The 13,801-nt window shown below is 44.2% G+C and overlaps 1 protein-coding gene across 3 annotated transcripts in view; it reads left to right on the forward strand.

Moving 5' to 3' along the window:
• LOC137655607 (centrosomal protein of 41 kDa-like) overlaps nt 1–13,801 on the forward strand; it is a 101,815-nt gene that overhangs the window by 11,038 nt on the left and 76,976 nt on the right. For all 3 annotated transcript variants that reach the window (XM_068389523.1, XM_068389513.1, XM_068389529.1), the window contains exon 2: nt 4,398–4,598. In XM_068389523.1, the coding sequence (XP_068245624.1) occupies nt 4,401–4,598 (198 nt within the window). In that variant the 5' untranslated portion in view covers nt 4,398–4,400. The remainder of the gene's footprint in view (nt 1–4,397; nt 4,599–13,801) is intronic.

Genomic DNA, 13,801 nt, shown 5'->3' on the forward strand with positions numbered 1-13,801 from the left:
CTTGGCGGCAACCATAGATTCATTCTCGGGGCCAAAACCTTCGAAATCTCTGGGAGCAACAGCATCAGGCCAAAGCTTCTTCCAAGCGGAATTCAGGGTCCGACGAGTAACTCCCTCCCAAGCCTGATCTATGATCTTTAAGCAGTGCACGATATTAAAGTGGCTCCACCAAAATTCACGCAAAGTTAAGTTGGCGCTTTGCGTGACATTAAAGCACTGCTTAAATAAGTGCTTGGTGTACAGCTTCTTAAAATTAGAGATGACTTGCTGGTCCATGGGCTGGAAGATAGGGGGGGTATTCAGTGGAAGATACAACACCTTGATGAATTTGTATTCGTCGATGATATCATCTTCGAGTCCGGAGGGGTGACCGGGTGCATTGTCCAAACAAAGCAAGCACTTCAAAGGCAAATTCCTCTCCTGAAGATACTTCTTGACAGCAGGGCCGAAATTACGTTTACCCATTCCACAAGGATATGCCTAGTAACCCAAGCCTTAGAATTAGAATGCCATAAAACATGTAGCAGGTCTTTATTAATTCTATGTACTCTAAATGACCTAGGGTTTTCGGAATGATAAACCAATAACGGCTTTATTTTGCAGTCCCCGCTGGGGTTGGCACAAAGCGCTAGAGTCAACCGATCCTTCATTGGCTTATGTCCAGGCATTTTCTTCTCTTCGGCGGTAATGTACGTTCGACTAGGCATCTTTTTCCAAAACAGACCAGTTTCATTACAGTTGAACAGCTGCTGCTCTACGTAACTTTCCTCCGCCACGATGCTTTCAAACTTTTTAACAAAGTCTTTAGCAGCCTTAGTGTCCGAACTCAAAGCTTCTCCATGACGAACAACTGAATGAATCCCGGTCCGTTTCCTAAATTTCTCGAACCAACCTCGAGATGCCTTGAATTCCTCCGTCATAGGATCGGCTGAACTCTCCCCCGCGTCACCCCGAGAGCGCGCCGCCTTCAAGTCACTGTAGATAGCGCTGGCCTTCTCACAAATGATCGTTTCCGTGATCGTATCGTCAACAATCTCCTTGTCTTTGATCCATATTAACAAAAGTCATTCCATCTCTTCAAGGGTAGGGCTACGACGTTTGGAAATAATCGTGATCCCGTTCTAAGGTTTCACTGCTTTAATGGTTGCCTTCTGTTTTATGATCGTCAAGATCGTAGACATATTGCGGCCATATTGTTTAGCCAGATCGCTAGCACGTACACCTCGCTCATGCTTTTCTATTATTTCTTGCTTTAATTCTAATGAAAGCATAGACTTCCTCCTTTTCTCACCACTACAACTACTTCCTGAACCGAAACTTAAGCTTTTTAGGAGCCATGATTATGGAACACAGAAAACAACACGTGAAAAAGGAAGATAAAAAACCACTGTTAAAACTGAGCTTTTTAGGACCCATGATTACGGAACACAGAAAACAACACTTGAAAAAGGAAGATAAAAAAACACTGTTAAAACTGAGCGAATAGAGGATAACCACACGATGCGCACGAGATGAGACGACTGATCAAGGTGACGCTCGATTGGCGTCCATCCGATGTGCTGCCGTCTAGCAGCGTCAACAACAAACGACGCTGGATGCTTTCGAGAAAATTCCACGCGTGCGCGTAATGTTTACTTCGCATGTTGGAGCAACACTTCGGGTGTCGAGACAGAAATTTGGTTGAATTTTACTTCGGATGTTGGAAAATTCATATGTAGAGGTTCCACTGTACCTCATTATGACAGAACCTCCTCCAATAACCAGTTCCGGGTGCTCTTCAAGGAACAAAATTGTCCATCTGACTAAAATCAATAATTGTGGAAGACTGACTCAATCTCCACAAACAACCATAAAAAATAAAGTACCAAGAGAAGAAAAGGTTATTGGGATTATGGGAACGTAGTGGTGGATCCTTCACCCACTACTGCACTCGCTGCTACGAATGGACCCAGAGTGTAGCAGTCCTCATAACGAGTCTGAACACTTTTCAAATAATGTGAAGCGAACACAGATTTGCTCCTCCAAAAGGTTGTGCCCATTATGCTTTGCAACGATCTATTCTGTCTGAATGCTGCTGACATTGTTACTGCTCTGACTTCGTGAGTCTTGACCTTTAGAAGTCCAAGGTCTGATTCATTACAATGTGCATGCACTTCTTTAATCAAGAGCCTGATAAAAAATGACAAGGCATTTTTTGACATCTGCAACGTGGGCTTTTTGACCGAGCCCCATAGAGCTTCAGAATTGCCGCGTAAGTCTTTTGTTCTGTCCAGGTAGCATCTCAGAGCTCTTACTGGGCATAGGACTCTTTCGAATTCCTCGCCAACTAAATCCGAAAGATTCGGAATCTCAAACACTTTGGGCCAAGGTTGAGAAGGGCGTTCATTTTTGGCGAGAAAGCCTAATTGTAAGGCACAGACAGCCTTACCATCACGAAAACCAACGTTCTTGTTAAACGCATGTATTTCACGCACTCTTTTGGCTGTTGCGAGACTAACCAAAACTAGTGTTTTCATAGTAAGGTCCTTCATAGAAGCTGAACCTAATGGCTCAAATCTGTCACTCATAAGAAACTTCAGTACAATATCCAGATTCCAGGCTGGTGAATCTTGGTTTCGTTGCTTTGTAGTATCAAAAGACCTAAGAAGTTCTTGCAGATCCTTATTGTTAGAAAGGTCCAGGTTTCTGTGCCTGAATAGGGTCGCTAACATGCTCCTATATCCTTTAATAGTCGAGGAGGACAAGTTGCGCTTCCTTCGAAGGTGGAGCAGGAAGTCCACAATTTGGGCTACAGAGGTACTGGATGAGGAAAGGGAGTTGACTCTACACCACTCTCTAAAAACCTCCCACTTGGATTGATAAACTTTGATAGTTGAAGTTCTTCTTGCAATGGCTTGAGCTGCCTCCTTCGAAAAGCCTCTAGCTCTTGTGAGTCTTTCAATAGTCTGAAGGCAATTAGCTGAAAAATGTGGAGATTTTGATGGAATCTTTCCAAGTGGGGTTGTTTGAGTAAATCTACTCTTAATGGAAGGCTTCTTGAGATGTCTACCATCCATTCCAGTACCTCTGTGAACCATTCTCTTCATGGCCAAAAGGGGGCCATTAGGGTCATCCTGGTCCCTTTGGTTGCTACCCTGGCGAGGTGGTATTGGGAAAGTTTTGGACTAACAGTTTTTCCTACAAAGTCTCGGAATAACTTTCACCTGTACAGTCGCACTGCTTATCTCAACACACAGCTTACATAGGCCGCAGATCTTGCATAGCAGGATTTAGCAAGGTGTAGTGACTCCTTATATTTGGTACCAACATATTCAATACAAGGAGCCCCCGGGTAAAGCCAAATAGCCAGATTGGCAGGGACGTCCACCCTCCTATTGGGTGAGTCATCCCTAATAAATAGCGTAGGTTTGTATTCCTGTTATGAAACAAATGATATTCGTAGATAATTTGTATTTTTCCAAACGATACAAACCTTTAGCTATTTATACAAACTTACCCGCCGACCCTATCCCCCTTTGAAGTCCTACCTCCAAGCAAAGTGAGTGGGAGTGGTAGCAAGTTACCCCCCCTATCCCCCGCTAACTAGCGGGATGGGTAGTTAACCCTTGCTAAAATTTTAATGGCTTATCCTTTCAGCTTCACTGAAAGTAATACCCCTAATAAATAGCAAAAGGTTTGTGTCGTTAGAAAAAATACAAATTATCCATGAATTTGTCCTATTTGGAATTTGATTCTATCTGACCTTCCCTTTGGGAATGTTTTTTTTTGTCTGATCTAGTACAATTGTCATTGTACAACTTGGGACCTATCAATTTTTCATCCTTATATAAAACAGATAAGGTGTGTCAGTGGCCCTCGCGTTGCTTCTACACCGATCAAGCATTGAACACTGCCAGGGAAAAATTAGAGCTTTCTAGTTTTGGTCCCAGGGGACTTGAAATCCTTTAAGCAGTGAGTCTCCTTAATTAAAGGGTGATGGTTTGTATGCCTTGTAGGAACAAGTAACACATTTTAAAAGTAATTTGTATTTTTCCTAGCTATACAAACCCGAGTCCTTTAATAGAAACTTGCATCTTCAACCACCTAAGCCCTGAGGCGAGGGATAAAAAAGTGAAAGGCCTCTACTTTGAAAGGGACAGGGCTTTTTGCCCCATGTTTGTTATCCATTTTCAACGACCGATTCCAGCTCCCGCCAAAGAAATCTCCCAAATTAAAGGACTCTGGTTTTTATAGTTAGGAAAAATACAATTTACTTTTAAAAATGATTTTAAAATGGTAAATACATGATTGTGCTAAATTTTATACATTATTGATTGTAATAATTTACAGTACTCTAACATTTTGCCAAAAGATCTCTAAGACCTCATACATACTTTCTCTTGTTTTTGCATTTTCAGAGGATGCATTCTAAGAAATTCACTGTATCAGGTGTAGCGTCTGTAAATACACTAAAAAAGTATTCAATCAGTGACCGACAAATTTTGGATAAGAGGGTTAAAACGAATCCTCGTTATGCTGATATTCGTCCTAGAACAAATACTGGCTTTAATACACATCGAAGACAGGAACTGGAACACGAGATTCGCAAATATTATAAAGTTAGTATTTGCATGTTTCAGTTTTATTTGTTAGTTTTTTTATAATATTAAATTTCAAAATTGGAAGGACAGCACACTAGTTGATATTGTTCTTCAATATAGTGGAACATAGGTCTTAAGTACAGTATATTAGATACACTGTATTATACTTGTGGCCTGTCAATTTATCAGTACAGTATCTGTATTTTAATACTTTGCCAGAAATGCAGGGTACTTCTCTCACTTTCTCTTTTGGTTGCATTTTTATAGGATGCATTCTGCTTGTATTACTGCTTGTAATTGGTACTGTATTGGATAATGTACAGTTACTGTACTTAGCTCATACGAGATTACATAATATCATTGTTCTTATACAAATGCAAACCATCATCCTTTAACAGTAGTGTGATTTTGGCAAAGCTGGAAGTACCTGTTTAAACTTTTAGTGAGGTGGTTTTATTTGCTCGTGGGTGGAGGGTAACCCCCCGCCTACCCAACAACCAGCGCAACCTTCACTTTGATTTTGTCAGCAGCACAGTACTGTACAGGCACACTTCTTTTTCTCTTTTAGATTGAATGAGTGTGGTGGCATATTGTTGTGTTTGAGTAATATCAATGGAAGGTGTCAAGTATGTGCAGTTGTTTCTGGTTAAATAATAGATGTGACAATTTCCTGTGCAAACTCGCCATTATTCATAATGTACTTATTTTGGTTGGATGACATTTCTGATGCTGTTCGTTCCATTGCTAGTGTGGCCTTTCGATGATGACAACAATGAGGACCTAGGGAAGTTGGCTTGCATTTCTTTGATATCATCAGCATTCCGTTGGAGGAAGCAAGTTTAGTGGCCGCTGAGTGTTGATGGGATGGGTGCTGCCCATCTTCCCTGTATAGTAGTGTCTTCCCGACTCCAGAAAGGTACTGAGGGCTTATTACTGGATAGTGCTGTCTCTTTGAAGAGTCCCATGTGGTTTCTTTCCGTGTGGGAGCCTTGTCATTGACATGCACGTCTCTCTCTCTCATGGTCCAAAAATGGCAAATGCCTTTCAACTGTGGTATATGTAAAGTCATGCACATGGGTTATAGTAACCCACAACCAGATTACTCACTGCTGGGTAATGAAATAGAAAGTGGACCAGGAGGAAGATCTCGGTATTATTATCAGCAAGGATTTGAAGTTCACCAAACAGAGCATAAAAGCTGAAAAGTAAGCACAAAAACTGATAGGTTACATAAAGTGACAATTCAAATACAGAAATAAAGACAGTGTATTACATCTGTACACATCACTTGTTAGACCCAGTCTAGAATACGGAGTCCAATTCTGGGCTCAAAGTATTCAGAAGGATATAGATAGACTGGAAGCAGTACAAACTAGGGCCACCAAACCAGTTTCAACACTAAGGCAGGTTGGATATAGACGGAGGATGGAACATTTGAACTTATTTGATATTCAAACTCAGTGACCAAGGGGACAGTTGATAGAGGCATTCAAATTTCTTAAAGGAATAACAGATGTAGATTACGACAATCCATTGCACAAATCAGTCCAGAGGTAACGGATACAAACTGGAATTGAAAAGATACACCACCACTCAGTTTGGAAATTTCTTTGCATACAAAATAGCAAATACTTGGAATAGACTTCCAGCGGATGTTTAAACAGTAACACTGTAAACAAGTTCAAGAATAAGTTAGACAAGATCATAAGAACTTCCTAAGTTCTTAAACTAAATCGCTCTACCAAAGAGCAAATGGAGTCTCCGCGGAGGGACTAAAAAGTCTGCCAGACATCCAAAATCCTTTAACTTCTTGTAACTCTTTCTCTCTCTCAAATAAGAAACTTTCCAGATTCTTTGTTAGTGTTTGAGGACATTTCCCAACACCACTGGGATAATGTGGAAGCAGAAGCCTTTCTGCCATTTTGCCTGTTTTGCTGGTTGCTCGACAGACTGTTGACGGCATTGGTCCTAGGTATAACTCTTGTGGCCACACACCATATTGTACCGTATCTGGATTTGCTGATGCTTTTTTTTTTTGAAGTACCAAGAAAACTACCCATCATCTGTGATTGGTATTGTAGAAGGAATACTTCTCTGGTTGGAGGCTCTCTGCAATGGATTTTGGATTTCCTCATCTACCTTTGGTGAGAGAAGCTTCTCTCAATCTTTGCTGTTAAAGGCTTTCACTCAGCCTTTATCCAGGTTTCAGACTGAAGAGCTTAGACCTATTCTCTTCGAGTGCTAATTGTCTAGGCTCATGAGGAGTTTCAAAGAGACTTGCCTTCTCCGAGAACTGAAGACCCTGAAGAGAATGTCACTCGAGTCCTTAGATCTCTCAAGTAGACCCTGAAAGAGCTCTTGAGACTTGGATCAGAAGGTCTCCTTCACATTCAATCCAGTTTGGGTCCAAAACGCTGAATACTGTTCTCCTGTTAACAACTCCACATTGGAGTCCTTCTCCATCTCATCTTTATGAGAAGTAACTTGTTCGGATCAGGTGGACATGCTTCTCTGTCTCGTGAAGACACAACGATGCTACCTAAGAGAACTCAGGGCTCCAAGCATAGCACCAGAAACTTTCACATCGCTGGAAGGGTAAACAGGAAGATATCCAAGAACACCGTATCTTCTGGCTTCATGAGACAATTAGATGTGTTATCCAACAAGAGGTAGGGAAAGACCATCTTGGTCTTGAACACACAAAGCCAGAGATGTCAGATATACCCTAACCCTCTGGATGAACCTATCAGTGATACAGGTTTTGAAGGCAGGAGTCTGGAGTGACAAGTAACCTTCACTGCCCACTGCTTAGTGGAGTAGACCCTCAGGTTTCTGTATAATTTTACCCTTGGTCCTGTGGTAGCTACTCAACAAGTTGCGTCCCAAAGCTAGCTCCCTTATGGAACAAGAAGCACCTTATCAAGCATACCAGTCTAGAAAAATAGGTAAGAATGACTGACCTTTCTCTTCTTCTTCCTCTCCCTTGGGGTGCAGCAGTTGTTTTGCTGTGCTGGATTGGACGCTAGATGTAAGTAAGCCTCATAAGCAAGTTACTTCAACTTACATACTGTACAAATTTTGCATTGAAGTATATTTGGAGCACTAACCAAGAGTTGGTTCAGGCTCAACAGACCGTTCACAGTCCTACAATCCACTGATGTGTTCGCTCTCCTACAAGTCTTAGGAGGTGCGTTTGCTATACTACAATCCTACCGAACGTGCAACGCGACCCAATATTCGTGTTTTGGATGAATGTGCCGCTTTCAGTATGCACCCCATAGCTGTTTGCCTGGTGGATCATCGGTCTGTGAGTACTTAACCTTACCACAAAGGACTCCGTCTTCCCCTCCAGCTGTTCGGTTAGAGGGTGATGCTCATCATTCAGCTTATTCTCAACATCATTCGACCATTCATGAACATGATGTTTCAGTTATGGGAGTTTCTCCCTTGCTTCAAACTTCAGATAAGAAACAACATAGTGATCCTTATCTTCTGTTTCCTTGAGTTGCTCCTCCTGCATAGCAGACATAAGTTGCAGCCCCTAATTGTTTGAGATTTCTCTTGCCTCGGGAGCTATTGCAAGTTTATAGGCATTGACCTGATCCCTGTATTACCACAATAGTTAAGACTGAATATTTTTAAGGAGAGTATAAGTTGGCGAAAATCAGTTTCTCTCATACAGATGTACTTCAGTTGAGGAGGATGTTATGTCCTCTCCTCCCCTGACTCAACATTCTAACCTTACTTCTACGGATCCTGTAGCCAGTTTTAGCCGCTCACGTTCCCATTTGGAAGAATTCTCGCCAGTTTCCTAAACAGGTGCCTTCTTATACTCCACCTCCATCAGTTACACGTAGGGTTCCGTTACAAGGTGCATTGTGAGGATGGACAAAATTTATGCAAGCCCATTTCTTACAATAACCATACATTCAGACAACTTGTCTTTATGGATATAGGTTCTTCCATGGCTGTCTACTAGTCACCTGGCAGAGACTACTTAGTACTCCACCTCTGACATCCTGCTCAGGCTATAAGGAGTCATCAGTTTTACTCCTTGACATTTCCCTGTATAGTAAACCAGCCAGTTTAGTTATAGGGACTGCCTCCCTCCTAAGGATAAGTTTTCTATTAAAGGACAATGGGTTGTATTCAGGTAAGAACAAATAAAAAATTTTAAAATAACTTTTCCAAACCACCTGGCAAGACCAAAAGTCTAAGATCAAATTGAAGGCTGTTTTGTCTATTGGGTGGATGGGACTTACCCTTCACCCTCCAGTAACTACATCCACTCCATTAAAAGTTTAAATAACTGTTAACAGCTTTACTGAAATCTTAGTCCTTTTAAAGGACTAAAGTTTGTATAGTTAGGAAAAATCCAAATTAAGATTTGTGATTGTATGTAGGATCATTTATGATGGAATCTGGAAAGCTCTAGTTTAAGTTTGGTAACGAGGTGATTAATTATTGGTATGTAGATGAGTGATAATGTAGCACCCACTTACCTGTTGGTAACTGATCAGTTGTTCATTAGCCGTAGTCGAGTTAGGGATCTTTGTTTTCGGGAAGGATATGGTTCATGGCAGGGTTTGAAGCTTAGTATTTGGATACCTATTGATAACACTATTTGTTAGTGGTTGTTCATTTTGGATAAAGAATAATTCACAATAATTTTTTGTTTCTGTGAAGCTTTTGGTTTGTCTATTTTTATTACAAGCCTTACTGTTACCTTAGTTGGAAAAGCAGAATGCTACAAGCCCCATAATCCCATCAGGGAAAGTAACTCTGTACAGAAAATAAATTAAAAGTAGAGGATAAATTTAGAAAAAAAATATCCATCCAAATAATTTATTTTTAAATATTAAACTTAGCCGGTGAATATATAATAGCTGACGTCTCGGACGGCTCGACAGAAACACACAAAATCGCAAGCGATCGCCATGAAGGTTGCGGGTGTGCCCACCAGCGCCGACTATCGGCCAGATACCGCATATACTAGTAAACAGCTCCAGTTCTTCTCTGTCGGTCTTGTCGACAAGTTGATTCCGCTCGCTGTTGACCTGGAGTTTTCGTCATTTTTGGTGAAGTACTTCTTTTTGGTTGTTTTGAGCTTTCGCAGTGACAGGTGTTTTTCTCTTCAATTAAAACTCTTGAACCCTTTTTTGGCTAGTGTTTATTGTTGATGACTTTGGATTTGTTTTGGATTTTCTTTGACTGTTCAATATGGCTGACCCTTCTCCTATCCCTGGACCTAAATTTCGCAAATGTAATGCTAGGGATTGTAACAAACGTCTTCCCAAGGCCTCTCTCGACCCACATACCGTGTGTTCTAATTGCCGGGGTAAAACCTGCCAATTAGGAGATCGGTGTGATGAGTGCGTGGTCTTGTCGGAATTCGACTGGCTTGAGTTTGATAAATATTCTCGTAAGCTTGAGAGAGATAGGGTGAGGAGAAGCTCCTCTAGGTCGTTGGAATTTTCCTCCTCCCATGCCCCTGAACCTAATCCTTCCCCTGTAGTAGTTGTTCCTGAACCCTCTACTAGCACTCATGAACCATCCATGCGGGATATGTTGCTTGCCATTCAAGCTTTGGGCGAGAGAGTTGAGTCCTTAGCATCGGACCGTAATCAACTCATGTCGGATGTGAATTTATTGAAGTGTCAGAGTGCCAAATCAGAAAATCGTGGGGGTAAAGTGATAAGTGCGCAAAGTGTTTTAAGTGTTGCGACCGAGGGTTCGTCTGTTCGTGCTTGTCGTTCCCCTAGTCCGAGACCTCTTTCAGGCTCCCCTGCACCAGGGAGAAGTAATGTCGTAGGACTTAAGGGGACGAGAGGCTTTAACCAACGTACAGACGTTCCCTCTTTGGTATCGGGCGTGTCTCGTCAAGATCGCCCTACCATAAGACGAGCGAGGCTGTTTTCTCCTCGTCATCCGAAGGCTTCTCGCAAAAGAAACCTTGGCGCAAGGTTTCTAGACCCTTGAAGCGGAAGTCAGTCCCTTCAGGACAGGTCCAGCATCCTGGCTGTAGCCATTGGGACAGCTCTGACCCTTTGCAGTCGTCGGAAGACTGTTCGCCTATTAAACGTAAGCGTAACACGGGCTCCGAGAGTCTCAGTAAAGGCAATGTTTTGCCGACACAGACGTTACCATCGTCTCGGCCCGTCCCGACTCCCGTTGATCCTAAATGGGTTGTCCTGCAGGATATGCAGACTAAGCTTGCCTCCCTTATGGAGGAGTATACCGTTGAGCAGGTTCACGATGATCCTCGCCGTTACGCTGATCGAGAGACTGGCCGTCAGCCGCCCAAACGAGCTTTTACTCGTCCTTTTGACGTTATGAAACGTGATGTCGGTAGTTTGTCACGTCAGTCACGTGACTTGGATCCTCACTCGCTGCAGTCCCGTGTTGACTTTCAGCCGCTGCCGCAGCCTCGTGTTGACGTTCAGCCGCTGCCGCAGTCTCGTGTTGACGTTCAGGACGTTCGCCAACCAGCTCAGTTGCCTCGTTTTGACGTTGAGCGTCAAGCACCGCAGTCAAGGGTTGTTTTGACTGCTCAGTCTAGGCAGTCAAGGCAGTCTCGACTTTACATCGAGCGTCCATCAACTCCTGTTGTTGTTGCTGGTCAGTCCTTTCAGCAGCGACATGACGTCGCTTCCTTGACTGCTACTACTGCTCCTTTGCTTGTGGACTTTGCCTGTCAAGCATTGCCACCGCGGCAGGTCTCTCCTTTTCTTGAGACTCGACAATTGTTGGACGAGGTTCCTTCAGATGAGGATGTTGCTGATCCTCCGCCTACTGATATTCTTTTGGGTGTTTTATCAGACGGAGAAGAGCCTAAAGCTGCTCAACCCTCTATGGACTTTAAGAAAATCATGATGATTTTTAAGGATCTTTTCCCAGACCATTTTGTTACTTCTGCTCCTCGTTCGCCTCCGTCAGAGTTTGCGCTAGGCCTAGCTACTTCGAAGCCTTCTTTTACTAAGCTAGTGCTCTCTCGCTCTTCTAAGAGGGCTTTACGTTTGCTAGGCGACTGGTTGGTTACCAGGAGGAGTTTGGGGAAGACGGCCTTTGCTTTCCCTCCTTTTAAACTAGCTTCTAGAGCGAGCGTCTGGTATGACACGGGAGAAGTTCTCGGCTTGGGAGTCCCTGCCTCTGCCCAGGGAGACTTCTCAAGCCTCGTAGACTCTCCCCGTCGCCTGGCCATGAGACGCTCTAAAGTTTGTTGGTCCTCCTCGGACCTTGACCATCTCCTTAAAGGGGTTTACAGGGCCTTCGAAGTTTTTAACTTCTTAGATTGGTCTCTAGGAGCATTAAGCAGGAAGATCTCGTCGGCCGACCAGGATGTTTCCGTGCTGATTATGTCTTGCATGGACAAAGCCATCCGTGATGGCTCCAATGAGCTCGCCGCTACCTTTACGGCTGGGGTCCTGAAGAAGAGGGAGACTCTTTGCTCGTTCCTTTCGGCAGGAGTGACTCCCTGTCAAAGGTCGGAGCTTCTCTTTGCCCCCTTATCAGCTGCCTTGTTTCCTCAACAGCTGATCAAGGACATTGCGGCTTCGCTGGTGCAGAAGGATACACACGACCTGATGGCGACTTCTGCTCGCAAGGGTGCTCCTTCATCGTCTTATGTCGTGAGGCCCAAGATCGACACTCCAGCGACTAGGTTTATCCCGCCCTTTCGTGGCAGAGCCCCCAGCAGGGGAGGCGCTCGTGCCGACGGTAAAAGAGGCAAGAGGAGAAGATCGAAGTCCTCCCGTGGCAGAGTCTGACTGCCCACGTCCTCAGACAGCGGTAGGGGCCAGACTGAACAGCTTCTGGCAGGCCTGGGAGAAGAGGGGTGCAGACCAAGAGTCTGTGTTGTTGCTCAAGGAGGGGTACAAAATACCTTTTGTACGCAGACCTCCTCTAGTAACAGTTCCTTTAGACCTCTCTCCCAGGTATCGAGAGGAGTCAAGGAGACAAGCTCTACATCAGCAGGTTTCTCTGTTGCTAGAGAAGGGAGCGGTGGTGAAAGTCTCGATCCTTCAATCACCGGGATTTTACAACCGTCTCTTCCTAGTCCCAAAACATACGGGAGGTTGGAGGCCAGTGCTGGACGTCAGTGCGCTCAACGTTTTTGTTTAAAAACAAAATTTACGATGGAGACCACGAAGTCCGTCCTAGCAGCGGTCAGAGAGGGAGACTGGATGGTCTCTCTCGACCTGCAGGATGCGTACTTCCACATTCCTATACACCCAGATTCTCAACCGTATCTGAGGTTTGTTTACAGGAATGTGGTGTACCAGTTCCGAGCACTGTGCTTCGGCCTCAGCCCTGCTCCTCTCGTGTTTACGAGGTTCATGAAGAATGTGGCAAAATTCCTTCATTTATCGGGAATTCGAGCCTCCCTGTACCTGGACGACTGGCTTCTCAGAGCATCGTCCCGTCATCGCTGTCTGCAGGACCTTCAATGGACGTTGGGTCTGGCAAAGGAGTTGGGACTGTTGGTGAACTTAGAAAAGTCTCAACTGAATCCCTCCCAGACGATTCTCTATTTGGGGATGGAGATTCGCAGTCTAGTTTTTCGGGCTTTTCCGTCTGCCACCAGGATAGAGCAAGCCCTGCTCAAAGTCCGCCTCATGCTGAAAAAAGACCGTTGCTCAGTAAGAGGTTGGATGAGCCTCTTAGGGACTCTGTCATCCCTGGAGCAATTTATCTCACTAGGGAGACTTCACCTTCGCCCTCTCCAGTTCCATCTAGACTTCCATTGGAACAAGAGCAAGACTTTGGAAGCTGTGTCAATCCCGATCTCCGAGCCAGTAAAAACGTGCCTGAACTGGTGGGACAGCAACATAAGTCTGCGAGAGGGTCTGTCCCTGGCGGTCAAGAACCCAAACCACGTGTTGTTCTCAGACGCGTCGGATTTGGGTTGGGGAGCGACTCTGGACGGTCTGGAATGTTCGGGTCTTTGGACGTCGGATCAGAAGAGCATGCACATCAACTGCAAGGAGCTGTTGGCGGTTCACTTGGCCTTGACGAGTTTCGAGAGCATTCTTCGGAACAAAGTGGTAAAAGTCAATTCGGACAACACCACAGCCTTGGCGTACATCTCCAAGCAAGGAGGCACTCGCTCCCACACACTGTTCGTCATCGCAAGGGACCTCCAAATCTGGTAAAAAAATCGAGGCATCTCCCTGTTGACAAGATTCATCCAGGGGGAATTGAACGTCTTGGCGGACTGTCTC

The sequence above is a fragment of the Palaemon carinicauda genome, chromosome 1 (assembly GCF_036898095.1).
Source record: "Palaemon carinicauda isolate YSFRI2023 chromosome 1, ASM3689809v2, whole genome shotgun sequence".
Lineage (NCBI taxonomy): Eukaryota > Metazoa > Arthropoda > Malacostraca > Decapoda > Palaemonidae > Palaemon > Palaemon carinicauda.